Source organism: Lytechinus variegatus, chromosome 8 (assembly GCF_018143015.1).
Source record: "Lytechinus variegatus isolate NC3 chromosome 8, Lvar_3.0, whole genome shotgun sequence".
In the NCBI taxonomy this organism is placed as follows: domain Eukaryota; kingdom Metazoa; phylum Echinodermata; class Echinoidea; order Temnopleuroida; family Toxopneustidae; genus Lytechinus; species Lytechinus variegatus.
Window position 1 is genome coordinate 31,594,510 of NC_054747.1, and position 17,966 is coordinate 31,612,475.

The following is a 17,966-nucleotide window of genomic DNA, read 5'->3' on the forward strand; positions in this document are numbered from 1 at the left end:
AAGAGAGATAGTATGAAAGAGAGATAGTATGAAAGAGAGATAGTATGAAAGAGAGATAGTGTATGAAAGAGAGATAGTATGAAAGATAGTGTATGAAAGAGAGATAGTGTATGAAAGAGAGATAGTATGAAAGAGAGATAGTGTATGAAAGAGAGATAGTATGAAAGAGAGATAGTGTATGAAAGAGAGATAGTATGAAAGAGAGATAGTATGAAAGAGAGATAGTGTATGAAAGAGAGATAGTGTATGAAAGAGAGATAGTATGAAAGAGAGATAGTGTATGAAAGACAGATAGTGTATGAAAGAGAGATAGTATGAAAGAGAGATAGTGTATGAAAGAGAGATAGTATGAAAGACAGAGTGTATGAAAGAGAGATAGTATGAAAGAGAGATAGTGTATGAAAGAGAGATAGTATGAAAGAGAGATAGTGTATGAAAGACAGATAGTGTATGAAAGAGAGATAGTATGAAAGAAAGATAGTGTATGAAAGAGAGATAGTGTATGAAAGAGAGATAGTATGAAAGAGAGATAGTGTATGAAAGAGAGATAGTATGAAAGAGAGATAGTGTATGAAAGAGAGATAGTGTATGAAAGAGAGATAGTATGAAAGAGAGATAGTGTATGAAAGAGAGATAGTATGAAAGAGAGATAGTGTATGAAAGAGAGATAGTGTATGAAAGAGAGATAGTATGAAAGAGAGATAGTGTATGAAAGAGAGATAGTTTGAAAGAGAGATAGTGTATGAAAGAGAGATAGTATGAAAGAGAGATAGTGTATGAAAGAGAGATAGTATGAAAGAGAGATAGTGTATGAAAGAGTAAAAGAGGGGAAGGGGAAGAAATAAGGATAACTAAAGGGAAAGAAAGATATACATGTACGAAATTAAAAAAGAACTCCTCAGACATGGTCAGAAATACATCTCTTGAATTCTGTCATAATTCTCACAAAATGATAGAAGAATGGGAAGAAAGTAAGAAAGATATGTCAATATTTCCAAGAGGTGAAGGGGGAGGGGGGGGGGTGTCATGATCCTTGAGATCTAACATCAACTCTCACAGAACAAAATTCAATAAAAGATACATTTTTCTTCATTTTTTAGCATTAGTAGGATAACCTGGGTGATGCATGAAAGTATTGTATGAATGGCAGAAAAGTGAAGGAAAAAAAAAGGTATCAAATTCAAACATAAGATTCGATTAGAGGGAGATTCATAGAAATTAAGGGCGGGAGTGAGGGCTTATGAAGCCCCGCATCATTTTTTATTGCAAAACATCCATAACATGAAAAGCTTGTACTGTGACATTTTATGAAGTCTCACTCGAGACAGAAAGTGACGGTATTAAAACAAAGATATTGCAAGGTCATGCAAGACATCCATACAGCTGCTGCAAAAAAATAATCTCCATTCGATATTCATGCATAGGTAGAAGGAAAGAGGGTTTCAAATTACATAATTCCAGTATATCCTCTTTACGGCTTACATATACCTCAATGGTCTGTAAAAGAAATCATATGATGTACATATAGTGGAGATGATGTGGTCACATGGGTCAGAAACTGTAGCCATCTACCACACTTTCAAATTGTAAGAAAACAATGTCAAAGAAAAAATGCTCACTGCAGTTGCATTCAACCCTAGAATCTAATGGATAATAGCACATTCTGGTAATTTGTATTTCATGTTACGGGCGTACGTTATACAAACATAATAAAGACATAACTCAGTTAATTGTGATATATTTCATTGCATTATGTAATTCACAAGTTTAATCAAAGTCTCAGAGTGTAAAACAGAATTACTAGTACTGCAGGATATTAAGGCTTTGACTAGAAATTGAAGTTAAAAGGTGGTGCATTAAAAACACAAAGTCACTGATCATCAGCAGCTAGTAATATTGTAAATACACTCGGTAATAAAAAGGTACAGGTTATATATTGATACGCTATCAGAATCAGTTCTCAAGAAAATAAACATCCACAATTCTGTTTTCATTTACAAAATTAAGCCTATTCCTTCAACAAATTTGATTAGAACTTATTGGGAGAATTTGATCACCACATAATTAAAAACCTGACACATTGTTGGTATATTTAGTCTGTTAAAAACATTCAGCGCGTTTTATTACAAAATTTCAATGGACAAAAAAAAATCTATTAAAAATATCCTCACTGAAACATGTGTTGTCTAATTTGGATTTGACAAATGATTATTACCCAGTCATGGTGTTTTCAAATAGGCTTCAGGTATCACCAATACACATTTAAAAACAAGCGTACACATTTTCCCTGGGAGCCTTTCATGAAGGACACGTCAGAAGATTTATCTGACAGTTACCACATGGCATAGTAACAGTCAGATACCTGTGCTTGTAAACCAATTAAAATTGTCAGATCTGAAAATTTGTCAGATGAAAAATAATGTTAGTAAAAAGCTCTGTAGAAATCATAGATCAAAAATAAATTTAGGGGCGTCGTGGTCTAGTGGTTACGAATCTCGTCTTTCAATGAAAGGGACACGGGTTCGAATCTCAGCCACAGCGTGTTTTCCTTCAGCAAGAAATTTATGCACATTGTGCTGCACTCAACCCAGGTGAGGTAAATGGATACCCGGCAGGATTAATTCCTTGAATGCACCAAGCGCCTTTAGCAGCTGGAGCTACAGCCAGGGTAATATATAGTGTCCCATTGAATAGGAAATTAGATAAATCAGCGCCTCATACATGCTATGAATTATCATGTGAAATGGAAGGATTTACTGGAGTTCTGTATTCTGGCTGAACTTAAAATTTGATAAAAATGTGGCATGAGCCTAAAATGATATTGGACCACACATACATGTTAACTAAAAGAGAAATTCAACCGTATAACAGAGTAATTAAAAGTTCAAAGGTCGACAACAACAGGGGCTTCATCCTCTGGTTCTTCATCAAAATCCCAAGTAAAATGTTTGGTCAGGTTCTTCTTGAACTTCCTGCCTTTCTCCTTCAGTGCTCCCTCTGCTTCTGACTGAGTCAAATTCATGAAAAAATCTCTGAGAGTCACTGTGAGAAAGTTATTGCTGGATACTATGTCCACAAAGAAATCTGATGGGATCTCCCTGACCTGGAAGTGCAGGACACTGACCAGTGTGGAATAGAGTTCACTGTGAGTGGACATTGCTTCAATGCAAGAACAGAGAAGGTGGACAAGCCTCTTCCATTGGTCAAAGGCATCATAAACTTGACCAATAAGGAAGCAGACAAAGGCAAGCTGAAGCTCTGCTAGGAGACCCTGAGAGTCTGTAGGATAGTTCTCTAACAGAAGCTTGTCCAGTGTGAAGGTGTGATCAAGGCTGTACTTGGTGATCTCTTTGGGCGTTGCGCCCTCTGGGTAATTCTGTTTGGAGATCTTGGAGAACCTGATCTCTGTTCCTGCTTTCCGATGCATCTGAGGAAGGTGATCCTCAGGATTCTTGCTCTTCAGGAGTTCTTTGTTGGCTTCTGCCATCAGTTTCCGATCTGCCGTTGTCCTGGTGGCCATGTCAGGGACTAGCTGGGCCACTGATACAATCTTTCCACTCAGCGGCGACAATCGCGTAACCGTATCCTCACTGATAAGATTAGTCAAAGACACCCAGCGTTTCAGGCTCTCATAAGGGTAAGCTCCGAGGAATGGGTCGTTTTCTTGAAGCTGAGCTTTCTCATCTTGATCGGAACTATCAGTTACTTTCACATCTACCAAGTCTTCAATCCCTCCATCCCATCTCTTGATGACAATCTCCCGAGGTTTGAAGCAATGGAAGAACCCTGTCCTTGGTGCGCAGTCTCTGCTCTTCAAGTTCACAGCACTGTAATAGACAAAGTGCACCCCGGGTGGGATCATCTTGACTCCTTTGAACCGGTTGCCAGTGTTCCAGGAATTGTAATCGATGCCAAATTCTGTCCCAGGAGGGACGTTGAGAAGGACCAGAGCAGCACCTTCCTCAAACAGGACATTGGCAGTCTTCTGGTCCATGTTACCTGATGAGGATGCCATTATGTTCTGGACTGGCCTGAATGCAAAATGAAAGAACAAGGAAATGAAGAAAAATCTGCTTTCATAAAAGTTGGGGGAATGGCGGGATCTATCATTCATAACATTAACAAGACAAAATCATTTGAACAACCTATTTCATGAGAGATGTTTATATGAAAGAACTTACAGTAAGGGTGGGGATGTGCCATACTATCTCACTCATTTCAGACATTCATTTTTAGCTTTTTTTCAGAATGCTGTATTAAACTTTCCCTATTTCCATCACTTGTATAAACTGGTACTTTCAGTTTTACTCATTTACTTTTACTTAGTGTAGGTCTTTATCCTGGCTAAGTGGATATGCATTTTTTTTACTGAAGTATCCTTAAACATGATGAACCTGCCCACATACACTACCAGTCACAATTCTTTGACTCACTATTACCTGCTAAAACCAGAGAATAGATTTGGTCTACTGAATCTATTGTCATCTGGTTTTAACGGGTAATAGTGTGTCGAATAATTGTGACTGGTAGAGTATGCATGTATGCTCTCATTGAAAATCACTCTCGATGCAATGGAAACAAACTAGAGGTGATTTTAATTTATGTTATGATGATGGTGAAATATGAACAGACAATTCATATTTGCAATCATAATGCTAGACGTAACATGAGCACGAATGGCTTTTTAAGATTCATTACATTCATGGTATTACATTACCATTACTTTAGCAAACATAATTAGTAACACAATCTAGCTAACGTTAAATCTATCTAGAATAAATTGATAATCAATGTGGTACTATAGTCAAGTCTTTTCCTAACGCACTCACACAAGTTCGAGGTTAGTATTTGGTAAACAAACCAACATGGATTTTTAATTAGTGGGTCACGCGTGTGCGATGCCACTTCTGCCGTCCACAACACATGACTTCTATGATTATGGCTTGATTTTTCCGTGTGCGAAGGCATGTAAATGAACCCTTGACTCGAGTGCTCCTGAAGTTATATGTAGCATCACGAGACTTGCATCAATTGCAGTCTGCAACCACTAATCTGATATTACACACAAAATCAAAACACAATAACAAATATTGACTTTGAATAAAAAGTTAACATCATTTCATGATCTATTCTGTCTAGATCTACCTAAAACTTTAGTAACAAAAATATTCATAAACCTAAAGCTTAACAAGCTATTAATTTTGACCACGACACGTCACACACTCATTTCAACATTCATTTTTCAACATTAACAATTTCAGCTTTAAATGTCTGCGAATTTTCAACTTATTCAAAATAATTACATGAAACCCAGGTTATATCATAACCTAGACAGCAATAACCATCGTTTCTGGGGATTTATTCAACAATTTCTGACATTTTACTATAATCCCCATTCACAGATAGTAGTGTGTTAGCGCGAGCCTGCATGTGTAATCTGGTCGGCAATTCGGAGGACGTGTTTTGTCCAGATTTAATTTCTTTTGACATTATATCATCTTGAACAAAGGCCCACTATTTTCATTAGACTCTAATCTTTCTTTTGATACAATGTAAGTTCTATAAAATACCGTAAAAATACCATACTTCACGCTTGTCAGGTGAGTACGCGGGCGGGAGCCCAGGATCTTACGTGCAATTTGGCATACTCACCTGACAAGCGTGAAGTATGGTCAAAATAATTCTCCGAATAAATAGTTAAAACAGAAATCAAGCACTTACCACGATTATATGGATGATGGTCTAACGAGTGGCAGTTTTTCTGACATCTGGGCACAGACTGGAACCTCAAAAAACGAAAAGTTTTCTCCTTCTACCTAGTCTTGAGGACGCAATGATGATGATTTTTTTAGATATGTCATATACTTCTTCATCATTGACGTCTTGACACTCTCTCCATAGTGTCTTCAGCGAAGGACCAAAACAAAGATGGATTCCCAAAAAAATCCATCTTTTTAAACCGAAGTCAAGAGAATTCATTTAATTTTATTAATTCTTACACCTTCCTACGCCTAATGCGTAGGAAGGTTTTAAATATTACTATTTAAAAATGTAAAAAAATGAAGATTTCTTACCTAACTGATGCCGCGTAGACCCCTCGTTCCACATGTAAACAACGGAAATACAATAGCGTCGACCCTTGAACCGCTTATGTATGACGTACTTCCGGAAAGCAATGCCGTCTTAACGAACAATTTAGAGATAAAAAATCTTATTTAACAAATATTAAAATTTATTTTGTGATCATAAATAATTCATATCAATATATATAAATTATTTATGATCACAAAATAAATTTTAATATTTGTTAAATAAGATTTTTTATCTCTAAATTGTTCGTTAAGACGGCATTGCTTTCCGGAAGTACGTCATACATAAGCGGTTCAAGGGTCGACGCTATTGTATTTCCGTTGTTTACATGTGGAACGAGGGGTCTACGCGGCATCAGTTAGGTAAGAAATCTTCATTTTTTTACATTTTTAAATAGTAATATTTAAAACCTTCCTACGCATTAGGCGTAGGAAGGTGTAAGAATTAATAAAATTAAATGAATTCTCTTGACTTCGGTTTAAAAAGATGGATTTTTGGGGGAATCCATCTTTGTTTTGGTCCTTCCCTGAAGACACTATGGAGAGAGTGTCAAGACGTCAATGATGAAGAAGTATATGACATATCTAAAAAAATCATCATCATTGCGTCCTCAAGACTACCTTCTACCCCCGTCTCGATCGGCCATTTTTGTTATGAATTGTAACAAAATGGCCGATCGAGACGGGGGTAGAAGGAGAGAACTTTTCGTTTTTTGAGGTTCCAGTCTGTGCCCAGATGTCAGAAAAACTGCCACTCTTTTTTTTGACGTTAAACTGGGCTTCATCCATATTTTCGTGGTAAGTGCTTGATTTCTGTTTTAACTATTTATTCAGAGAATTATTTTGACCATACTTCACGCTTGTCAGGTGAGCATGCCTTTACACGTAAGATCCTGGGCTCCCGCCCGCGTAGCGGGTGGGAGTTCCCTGGGTTAATCATAACCTTGTTCATAGTCTGAGTCGACCAAACCAGGACCAGGTCTCCGTCTGCAACAAACACAGAAGTGTACGAATGGGATTACAACTTATCTCGGCATAAAATAGTTCCCATACTTTTACGGCTCTATGTATTGAGACAGATTATGAAAATATATTCAGACAATTCCTATTCATTACAATTCCTCAGTATTGTAAAACCAAACGCTTTTAATTACTTACCAGTGTAATATAGTGACAAGGATCTGGAAAGAAATTCGTCTGCCAATTGTAGCTAAATTCGTCTGTTCCTAATTGCCATACCGGTACGGCCGGTAGGTGGCGCTAGAGCAGAATTGACGTTGGCTAACGTTATTTTTTTTCTGATTGCATAACGTTTTAGAAGGTGTTTTTTTTTTTGGGGGGGGGGCCTTTCTTTTTTATAATTGTTGTTATAAATGTCAGATTTAATAATTGGGAAGACATCTATGGTTTGATGGCTGGGGAATGGAATAAAAAGCGCATTGCTATCTCTTCAAGAACATTTTTTTTTAGTTTGTGTTTTTTTTCTTTCAAGAAGACGTGACAATGACAAAAAGAATGAGGGCCTATACAGTGCGTATCAATAAAAACGGGACAGCTTTGAACTTAAAGTCTATCAAAATTTTGCTTGAAATTATCATGTCTGTATTTTATGTTGATAGATACTCTTAAGTCTTATCTTTCAAATGCCATTAGAAAAATAAGTTTCGTTCATGCTTGAGCAAACACGAAACGTTTTTATCAGGGGTTTAAAAAAAAGACTTGCGCCAACATGGCAGAAAATGAGAAAATATCGATCATCAGACGTCGGTCTTGCTATCAGTAGACACCTCTTTAACCCTTTCATTATCTTTGTCATAATTTCTGAATTATTCTGTCAAAATTCATTTACAAAGCTACATGTATTGATTTACTTGAATCAGGAAAGGAATATTTTTTTGTTATTAGGGGACATTTTTGCCATCATGATATTGGGGCGATAGCTGAATTTTGGGGTATTTCTTTAATTTCAAGGGGTACTTTTTCTTAATGAGTAACTATGCTCTGAAAGTATATCTCATTATTCTGATGTATGTAGAATATTGATTTGGCAGATATTACTGCAACTGTAGAAAAGATGGTCGCCCCAAAGCATTCCATTTTGCACATTTTAAGGCGATTTCGGCTGTCATGGGGACGAAATAGCCCGTCGCCGCCCTCATGTTTACCCCCATTGACCTGAATCGTTTTGAGGTTTTCATTTAAATATGTTTATCTTTAAAATATTCCTTCGTAAGTAAGACAAAAATATACTTGTCATCCCAAGCTAGGAGATTTGAATTGTTAATGGGGAGAGCCGTGTAAATTATTAAAAAAATCATTTTATTATGTGCAACAAAGATTATGATGCCTTTGAAAGATCTGAATCCTACTGTCAAGGGGATTTTATTACTTGAATAAGTTAAATTGTGTGCTTGACAGGACAATATTAATTAACAGGAAAGGATTCATGAACAAAGGCACCGTATTACCTTTGTAGCACAAAATGAAATGATTTTCCAAACACAATAAATTACAAGCTCTCCTATTAAAAAACAAATCCCATTTACAATTTCGTTAAAAAATATTCAGTGCTAAAAAATATCCCAACAATATAAGTACAAGCAAAAGTAAATCAATAGTTTTTAAAATCAATTTTGACAGAATGATTAAAAAATTATGACAAAGATAATGAAAAGGTTAAGAGGAGTCTGCTGATAGCAAGAAGTCTGATGATCGATATTTTCTCATTTACCGCCATTTTGGCGCAAGCCTTTTTTTAGAACCCCTGATAAAAGGTTCTGTTACCGCTCAAGAACAAAAATTATTTTTTCTAATGGACTTTGCAAGATAAGATTCAAGAGCATTTATCAACATCAAAATATAGACATTATGATTTCAAACAAAACAATTTGGATAGACTTTTCAAAACTGTCCCGTTTTTATTTATACCCACTGTATAGTCATCGCCACTCCTCAACAACCAGCATATCTTTTTATTTCTTCTTTTTTGTTATCTCTGGAAATTTGTTGAGGAATATAATGCTGATTATTTTCATCATATATTTATTTCTAACTTAGGGGAATAAATACAATTATATTGGCATAACCCTACAACTGAATGGATTAAGCCGATATGATTTTCTGCCCCATCACATTTTTCAGGTTTATATCATGTTTTCCTCATATCCATTCACAGTGCAACCATCATCATCATGTTCATCATCATGATCATGATGATCATGCATGATCATCATCATCATAAAGATCATCATTATCTCCATCATCATAGTGATCATCATTATCTCCATCATCATTATCATCATAATTTACATCACCATCATCATCATCATCATCATCATTATCTCCATCATCATCATCATCATCATCATCATCATCATCATCATCATCATCATCATCATCATCGTCATCATCATCATCATCATCATCATCATCTCCATCATCATCATCATCATCATCATCACCATTGATCATTATCTTCATCACATCATCATCATCATCATCATCACCACCACCACCATCACAATTATTATCTTCATCATATTCATTATTATATCTTCATATCCTTAGTTCTTCCTATCTTCCACAAACAAGAAAATTGATGAAATATTAAAACATTTTATTGGCTTAGAACACTTTATTCCAAATATGAACAGTGAAATGATCAGCAAGAATTAACAGTTCTAACACATCTTGGAATTTGAAATACATAAAGATGAGAATAAAAACGTACAGACCAGAGTAAATATTGAGTCCTGAAGACATACCACTGAGGCTTTGTATCAAATCAATTTTACTTTTTTCATTAAAACTATTTTCCCCAATAAAAACCCAGACAAATACTTAGTGTCAACATTACACATTTACTATGCTTATTTTCTCATTCTGTTAGCTCTTTTTTTTTCTCTGAAAATAAAATGTGTGCATGCCGACTGCATTAATGTTCTGCAAAAGTTCTGCTTATAAAGACATCACCTCCAGTTATAATTTGACCAATATTTCTCTACATGTTTGGAGTCTTGTATTAAAATCCATTCAATATTAATTTGACTTCCATCATTCAAAAAACTGCCTATGACTTCCGACGTCCATTTTTGTTATATTGTTTTGATTACAGCTCACATGGGTCATATTCTCCCCCAAAACAATAATTTTATTTGGGGGAGTGTTGACATAGTTACTATCGTACGCAAAATTCCAGTGTAAATTTGCAATCAATGATTGAACTTTTAACAAAAGCTAAGAAGAAGATACTTGCAGTTACAAGAAACAGACCACTAACAAACTACAAGTTTGCAATCAATCGCAAATTCGACCCTAAACACATAATTTTCCTAGCGAAATAGATACCCTTGATTGATCTATGATGAAAATCAAAGAACTTGAGCGAGGAAAAAACATTAAAGAAAGGTAATACTAGTAACAGAGAGGGAAAGAGAAATAGAGGGGATATAAAATACAATTAATGGTTTTACAAGAGCAATGGATATGACTTAGCCTTTAAAACTTAGTCTTCTCTTATCTTCTTATATGCAATGATATATATATATCCACAAGTGTATCCAGCATCAACAATAACCAAGAAATGTATGGACCCATGCACGAGCATTATCGAGTCACTATTATCCCAAGACCAATGGGCCCATGAAATGCTTTGTTGGATCTGATGCTGGATACGCTCCTGATATCCAGGTGTTTGATATACAATCAAATATGTACAAGAAATTCACAAATAAAATGTGTAAAATATAGATAAACCCCATAAGCCAGGGCAATGTCACATTGCATTCCGTACACCATCCACAAATATCAAACTCGAAGCACCCTCATGGCCGTACGTACGCAGCGGGGGGGGGGGGGGGGGGGGGGGGGGGCAAACTTACATTTTTTACTAAAAATTCTCACAAAATTCACCAAAGGTACATGTATGCACAAATCTTTCTATTTCATTTAACAGAATGCAAAGGCACCCCAATGACAAGCCAGGTCGCTTTTCCCTCTCGAATCAAGTTTCATTGAAAAATCCAAGGATATCTGCTTACGACCATGTGATACGTACAATAATGTTCAAATAATAGTAGCTTGTACAATCTGACCCAAGGGGGGGGGGGGGAAGCACGTCACATTGCGTGCTGTACATCATCCAAGCTTGATAGTTTTGGAAAAGCACCTTTTAAAATTTTATTCTGTGGAACTCATTACAAATTGGGGAATAATATTCATTATTAGGGGCTATTTTACCCCGGAATGATAAAATTGCTGAATTTTTAGGGTATTTTTTTTTTATTTCAAGGTTTTTTATGCTGCAAGCAATCATGCTCTAAAAGCTTTTCTCATTATTCTACTGTATCTAAAAAAAAATATTTTCTAAACTTTCTCAAATGTTGTTTGTGGCAGATCTTAATGTGAATTTAGAATAGATGATCATCCACAAGAGCTGTCCCTAAACTTCCAGTTCCCTGCCTTTTCTATCAAGAAGTTTTTTTTTTCAAGTTTGCAGTGAGCTTCAGGCCTGAGTGAAACATGTCCCCTGTTAACTTGCCAACATAAACTCACACTTTAGAAAATCGACATCTATTTATGTACATGAGCGTTGAGCAGTGTGAAGAGAGCCACACCATCAAAGAAACCACATACTCTTTCATTTATGATGAGCAAGAATTCATGGACCCATTCAGACTCAGGTCATTCAGGTGGAAAGCAGTTGGGCGGCCGAGCCGAGAGCTTAACGGCTATTGCCTAATTTATACCAAAGAAGTGTACATTTTGTAGACCCCCCAGCATAGACCATTACCCCCACGAAAGGGATGCCTTTCAATTACAATATGTTTAATCTTGGCAATACTGCTCATACTTATCATTTGTCAGTTTGTTTTTGTAATGTCATTTTTTTCCTTGATGATGATTTCCACTCTAGATCTGAATGGGTCTTTATTGAAAAAGCTGTAAGTACATGTATCTATTCATTAGAAATTAACAGGTAGATCAAAGGAAAAGATAGCGAAGAAAAAGAGAGAGAGAAAGAGACAGACATAGCTGAGAACAGACAGTGAATAAAGAGGGAGAAGGGGGGGGGGGAGATGGACACATGAAAGAGGAGAGAGAGAGAGAGAGAGAGAGAGAGAGAGAGAAAAAGAGAGGGAGAGAAAAAGAGAGGGAGAGAGAGAATGAATTAACAATATCAAGACAAAATTTTATCAACTCACAACTACATATGGTATACAGAACAAGCATATAAATATAATTTGTTCATTAATGTACATTATCACTTTATTGAAATCATACCTTATATCTACAAAAACAAATCATTGTGAACCATATTAAATAAGAGACTGGTGTAGTATCACTTCTACAGTTCAAATCATGTAAGGAATCGATTCAATCATCACCAAGAAGGAATTGTGCACCATTCAAAGATTAACAAATTGTTTTATAAGTGAAATAACTGGCTGACAGACAACTGCTAATGTTTATTCTGTGAAACCTTTTAGATATTTCTTATTTTGCAAAAAATACCATTGCAATAACTGGCTGCAAACAAACATGTTCTTTTAAAACATATTCTGAGTAGACTAGTAGACACATAGCAACAAATGTTTTATATTCTTGATTAAAAGACTTATGAAAAAGAAAATACTTGAGGTCTCCAATCATAATCTGTGCAATAATATTCTACGAAAGTCACCATAGAAGTAATAACTGACTTTAATATTTAAAAAAAATTTGAAAACAATGATATTCTCAGAACATGCATTCTTTAGCTGAAGCAGCATTCCACTCAAGTTTAATAAAAGTAGAGACAGTGATTTTCTGTTTAAAAAATGGTGTTTTCTGTTTCTGAAAATCTGTAATTCCGTTTCAACTTGATCTAAAAATGGAAATTCCGTTTTGTCACTGAAAATGTACACAGCAAAAACCTGAATTCCGTTTTGCAATGGTGAATTCCATGAATTTTTACATGAAAAGTATAACGAAACGGAAACCCCGTTTTATTTTCTGGTAAAACGGAAAATCACTGTCCTAATAAAAGGTGCGCACTAAGACATTTGTGAGGATAGTGTTTTTACAGAAAATATTGATTATTAGATAAGTACATTAGTAGGTAACAACTAGAATAATAATATACAATAAAACATCATCTAGATTTAATACAAAATCTAGATAACAAGATAAAAAATTGAAAATTCTACTTCTGATTATTGTTGAAGTTCCTAAAATGTAAGATGAGTTAAATGTGTAATTTTGTAGAAGAGTTTACATTTTTATTATAAACCAAGGAAACAATCTCAAAATCTATCTTAAAACAACTTCACACATCTAGACATACCTCTCAATATCACATTGAGAAATTCGAACTCTGACCTTGGTCTAAACTTACAGCAAGTTTCCAACAAAAATCGTTTGTAAGTTCAAAACGAGAAAATAAACACCACTTCAGTTTCAATACAATTCATGAAAAATATAACATCTTCACAATGCTGTTTCGTAACAGAAAATGATCAGCATTGAATAACACTCTAACTTTTCTTACCAATTTTAAGAAAAAAAAATATATTTACATATATGGCATTTTGCACCCATTTGGTTGGTAGAAGTGACTGCTTCAACCATACATTCTACAGTATCAAAAAACAAGAAATAGATAACAATATTTATAGACAAAACGGATACAATTCACACGGTTAATACATCTTCAATGTTAATTACAATATTCACAAATATAAATGGATATCCAAAAATGTACAATCTTAAACATCATAAATGCAATCAAAAAGAAAAATTACATAAGTCAACTGGCTGAAGTACTTTTGATTTATACTGTATAATAAACAAGCTAACCTTTTTTTTCAAACCTTTTTCAATATTTTTTTCTACAAGATGCTAGAAGCTGAGGGAGCAGAAAAAGAATGATTACTCTAAACAGATTAGTTTGCTGCAATTCATGCACAAAATAATAGAAAATTTGAAAGCAATCTGATGACAAGAGTTGATTGAGATTCACAACTTCTCCCTTTGATTCGATTTTAATTCATCATCAATTCCATATCACATTGAAAATGGGCACACTCGTATCATCTTTGGCAAAATTTCTATTCAAATGGATCTTCACTCAACACACTGAATAACAGCTCTTTATGCGAGAATTGGATTGAGAGTGCAATTGTATTGACCCATCGCGGTCAATGAACATTTCGAAGCGTTATTCAAATATGTTTTGAATATTCAAATTAGCAGCAGTATTTCCTTATATTTGCGATTTTTTGTTCAACATCTACCTTTTGTATTAGAAATTAATTGAAAATTATCCACTTTGCAGTTTTCAAAATATTTTCAATTTATTCAATAATTTTAGTGATCACTATTAATTATAAGCATTTCATATTTCCCTTTTCTCCTTTTATTTTCATTTATTCTGTACAATTTATATCACCCTTAAAAAATTGGTAATGATTGCTGATGGGTTAAGATTATCTTGCTTTTTTTTCACTTTGAAAATTTCCTGGCAATGTATAACAATTTAGAGCAAGGTATAGCATTGCATTATGGGTCAACATCAGTGCACTCTCTTCCTGAATCCCAACATAAGATGGCGCTTTTCAATGTTTAAATGTAATTGTCACTTCAGATGGAATGTAATAACCCTCAAAACACAAAACATATTATTTGTAAGGCACAGCAAATATTTCAAGACGACATTAAGTAATTTATTTCAAACCATTTGTGACCAATCATCTCCGTACCTTGTAAAAAATGTCAATCCATTTATATTGATTATCAGACTTTTTTTCTATTATCTTCAATGCACTGTGAGGAAACTTTGCAAACACAAACAGACATCACATTTATATTTGCTATGAACGTTTTTCTTTCATTCTGAAACAGAAGTTTTCTTTTTTTCTTCTTCTTCAAAAGCAGTAAATATGCATTTTCCTTCTTTTTTTGGTTTTCCTTAGAAATATAAATAATTATGTGGCAGTTTTGGATTATACAAAGCAAACTATACAAAATCCTGGGTAGAATGCAAGCAGACGGCCTGACTAGCCCCAAACGCAAGATTCAACACAAATTTTCAGTGAAATTGCTTGACATATATTGATATGCTCTTGGCTCCTTCAATTAAGATTTAATAAAGCACTAAAATAGCTTGGATTAGATTGCACTTTGTGCTTTAATTGTTATAGCTTCACCCAATCTCTCTGTAAAAAATTAATTCTATGCTGTTGTTGGAGAATTTGGTTCATATTTTGCTATACCTATACAAGTCAGACATCAAAAACTTGAATAACATACGTGTATGACTAAAGAACTAATTTGCAGGATTGTAATAATGTAGTGGGTCTTGTTTCACAGAACTTGTTATCAATTGTAACAGACAAGCTATCATTATAAGCTCCTGAAATGGTATCAGGTGACTGACTGAGAGCAAAGTTCTCATAGAATTCATGAACATGTGAGAACAAGTTCGTTTGTTGTGATAAGAGCTTGGTGGCTTCTGAGAGTGAAGATTTGATTAAAATGCTCACTAAGTTTGCCCCCTAGAAAGAATTAACAAAAGGTTAGAATGGCCAGCATTCGCAAACATGAACAAACTTACAGAAAAAAAGACAATTTATCAGGTGAGCTTTAATCACATAATTACCTCTTAATGCAAGCAAGAAATCTGAAACAGGCAGCAAAGTTTTGAATAAGTTCCCTTTGATAGGAAAAATTGCGCTTTGGAAATTGTGCAAAAACATCAACTCATTTACATTTAGCAGTCTGTCCTTAACATTGTTCCACATAAATTGCCAATATGATGCTTGAATAGCGGGTATAACATGAAAGCACGTTTACATAATAAATACTTTTTTTAAATCGCAGTGCATTTTTTTAAGTGCTGAATCAAATTACATAACATAAAATATCTGGTGAAATTAAGAGCAAACGCAACTTAAATCTTCTCTATGATACCTACATGTACTTCATGTGCTATATTTTCCACACATCATACTCGCAGCTAGAATCATTAACCTTGAATAAGCCTATACAGCATAACTCTGAATAACTATATACTACATTACAGACACTCTGGAGTCTGACGACACCATTCGAACACTGTGAAAATGGATAAACTCAATATGTAGGTGAATAGTTGAGAAAAAAAGTCTAACTTTGTTGACAACAATATTACATGTATGTGATGGAATTTGACAGTTCCTTTCCTCCTCCTCCATCATGCATTAGAAAGATTGGAATCCTGAGAGACTATTTCACCTAGAGCTACTTTAGACCTGGTCTTACAAAGAGTTACGATTAATCCTATCAACCATAACTGTGGATGGCCGGCCAGCAACGTCAACATCTAAACTGCAAATTTGTTCAGAGTATTTTCTAGATATCATGTATAATCATATATTCATCATTCTCTTCAAGATTCAGTGTGATGTTCTTTGTTTGCTATAAAGGAGACTGTGCAAATTTCTTGTAGAACAAATTATGGCATGGATGGATATCCATACAGACAAGATTGATTGGATCAATCATAACTCTTTGCAAGACGAGGCCTTGAAGTCATACTCGAGTTCCATGACATTAACGCATAGTCTCATTGTTTGACATGCAGTAGCACACGGTACCCGAGCATGATGCGGTGTTGAGATGGATACCGCAGGCAACTGCAAATTTAAGTGAGACCTTAAGTAAAACTTTAACAATCTTTGTGAAACACCTCTCTCAGGGCAGAGTTTCCAATCAAATCAAGTTACTTCTCAGGAAGTCTTGAAATACTTGAATCTCAAAAACAGCAAATTGGAGATGGAATTCATTTTTATTGGTTTCAGTAGACAGGTGGCGACCTCCTAGCTAGAACTTCAAGAACTTCTAATTTGTTATGGCTGGAATATTTTGCTGGTGTTTCCAGTGGAATTTGATAGGCTGTTGCTGAAATCATTGATGCTTCCAAAATGTCTTAATCTGTTTCGGCGGTGGTAATTTCAAGTATGGTTACGGTCTCTGGCAAGTCTCGACTGATGTTGAGACTTCTCCGATGAAATCATTCCAGCTCTTCACATGACGTTACATCAATGACAATGGAGGATATATGTGTTAGTACCACTCGATGATTATATACACAGTTTCTAAGAATCTTGATCACACCAAGATGGATGAATAGACGACAACGCCGTCCTCGTTTTTGGGAACCACTCTATCCGAATGACCAGCGCTGGATGTAAGGTCTAAATCGGCATAGTGCATGCCTGGTTGCTCGTTCTAAAATAATAATAAAAAAAACAGAAAATGAAGTTTATTATTGCAGTGACATAAGTGACAATCATCTAAAAACAATAAGCAACATACATGTAATATAAAAATAAAACTTTGGAAAGAAACAGAAAAATATAGAAGAATTGGAATGAAGATGACAAGAGCAAGATTGAGAAGAATATAAAGTAGCACTATAATAATAGTATATGAGGAAGGCGGAGACCTAGATAAGAGGGAGGAAAGAAGAATTAGAAGGAAAAGATACCTGACAAAAAGAAGGAGAAAAGAATGAAAAAGAAAATGAAAAGAACAAGAAGAAAGTGTCGTGGGGGGTGTTGCAAGAAAATATTTGAAATCAATCACAAATATTCTGTTGCAATTTTACAACTGACTGATCACTTTTAACTATAGCAAATCAGATTACACTCCTTGTTTCATGGAGCAGATTAGCAATCAATCAAAATTTTGCAATTAATTGCATGGCACATGCTTAATTTTTGGAACAAAAATAGACTTGCAATTGATCGCAAGTTTCTTGCAACGCCCCATAACGCAGAGGGGAAATGTAAAGTAAAACAAAAAGATTTTTTTTTCTAATTTGCAAAAAATCAAATCATGACCAATATGCAATGTCCC

At 34.9% G+C, this 17,966-nt stretch overlaps 1 protein-coding gene across 3 annotated transcripts; it reads right to left on the reverse strand.

Annotated features, from left to right (window-relative positions):
- Positions 1-1,745: 1,745 nt before the first annotated feature.
- Positions 1,746-7,332, reverse strand: LOC121420356 (protein AAR2 homolog). Of its 3 annotated transcripts, none has more exons than XM_041614959.1 (2): positions 7,248-7,332; positions 1,746-4,031 (listed from the first exon to the last, which is right to left on the reverse strand). In XM_041614959.1, the coding sequence occupies exon 2, from the start codon at positions 4,013-4,015 to the stop codon at positions 2,885-2,887; it is 1,131 nt and encodes a 376-aa protein (XP_041470893.1). In that variant the 5' UTR covers positions 4,016-4,031; positions 7,248-7,332; the 3' UTR covers positions 1,746-2,884. The 3 variants fall into 3 exon arrangements, with proteins under 3 accessions (XP_041470893.1, XP_041470894.1, XP_041470892.1); XM_041614960.1 differs by lacking the exon at positions 7,248-7,332 and adding an exon at positions 6,075-6,096; XM_041614958.1 differs by lacking the exon at positions 7,248-7,332 and adding an exon at positions 4,862-5,309.
- Between the last annotated feature and the right edge of the window lie 10,634 nt (positions 7,333-17,966).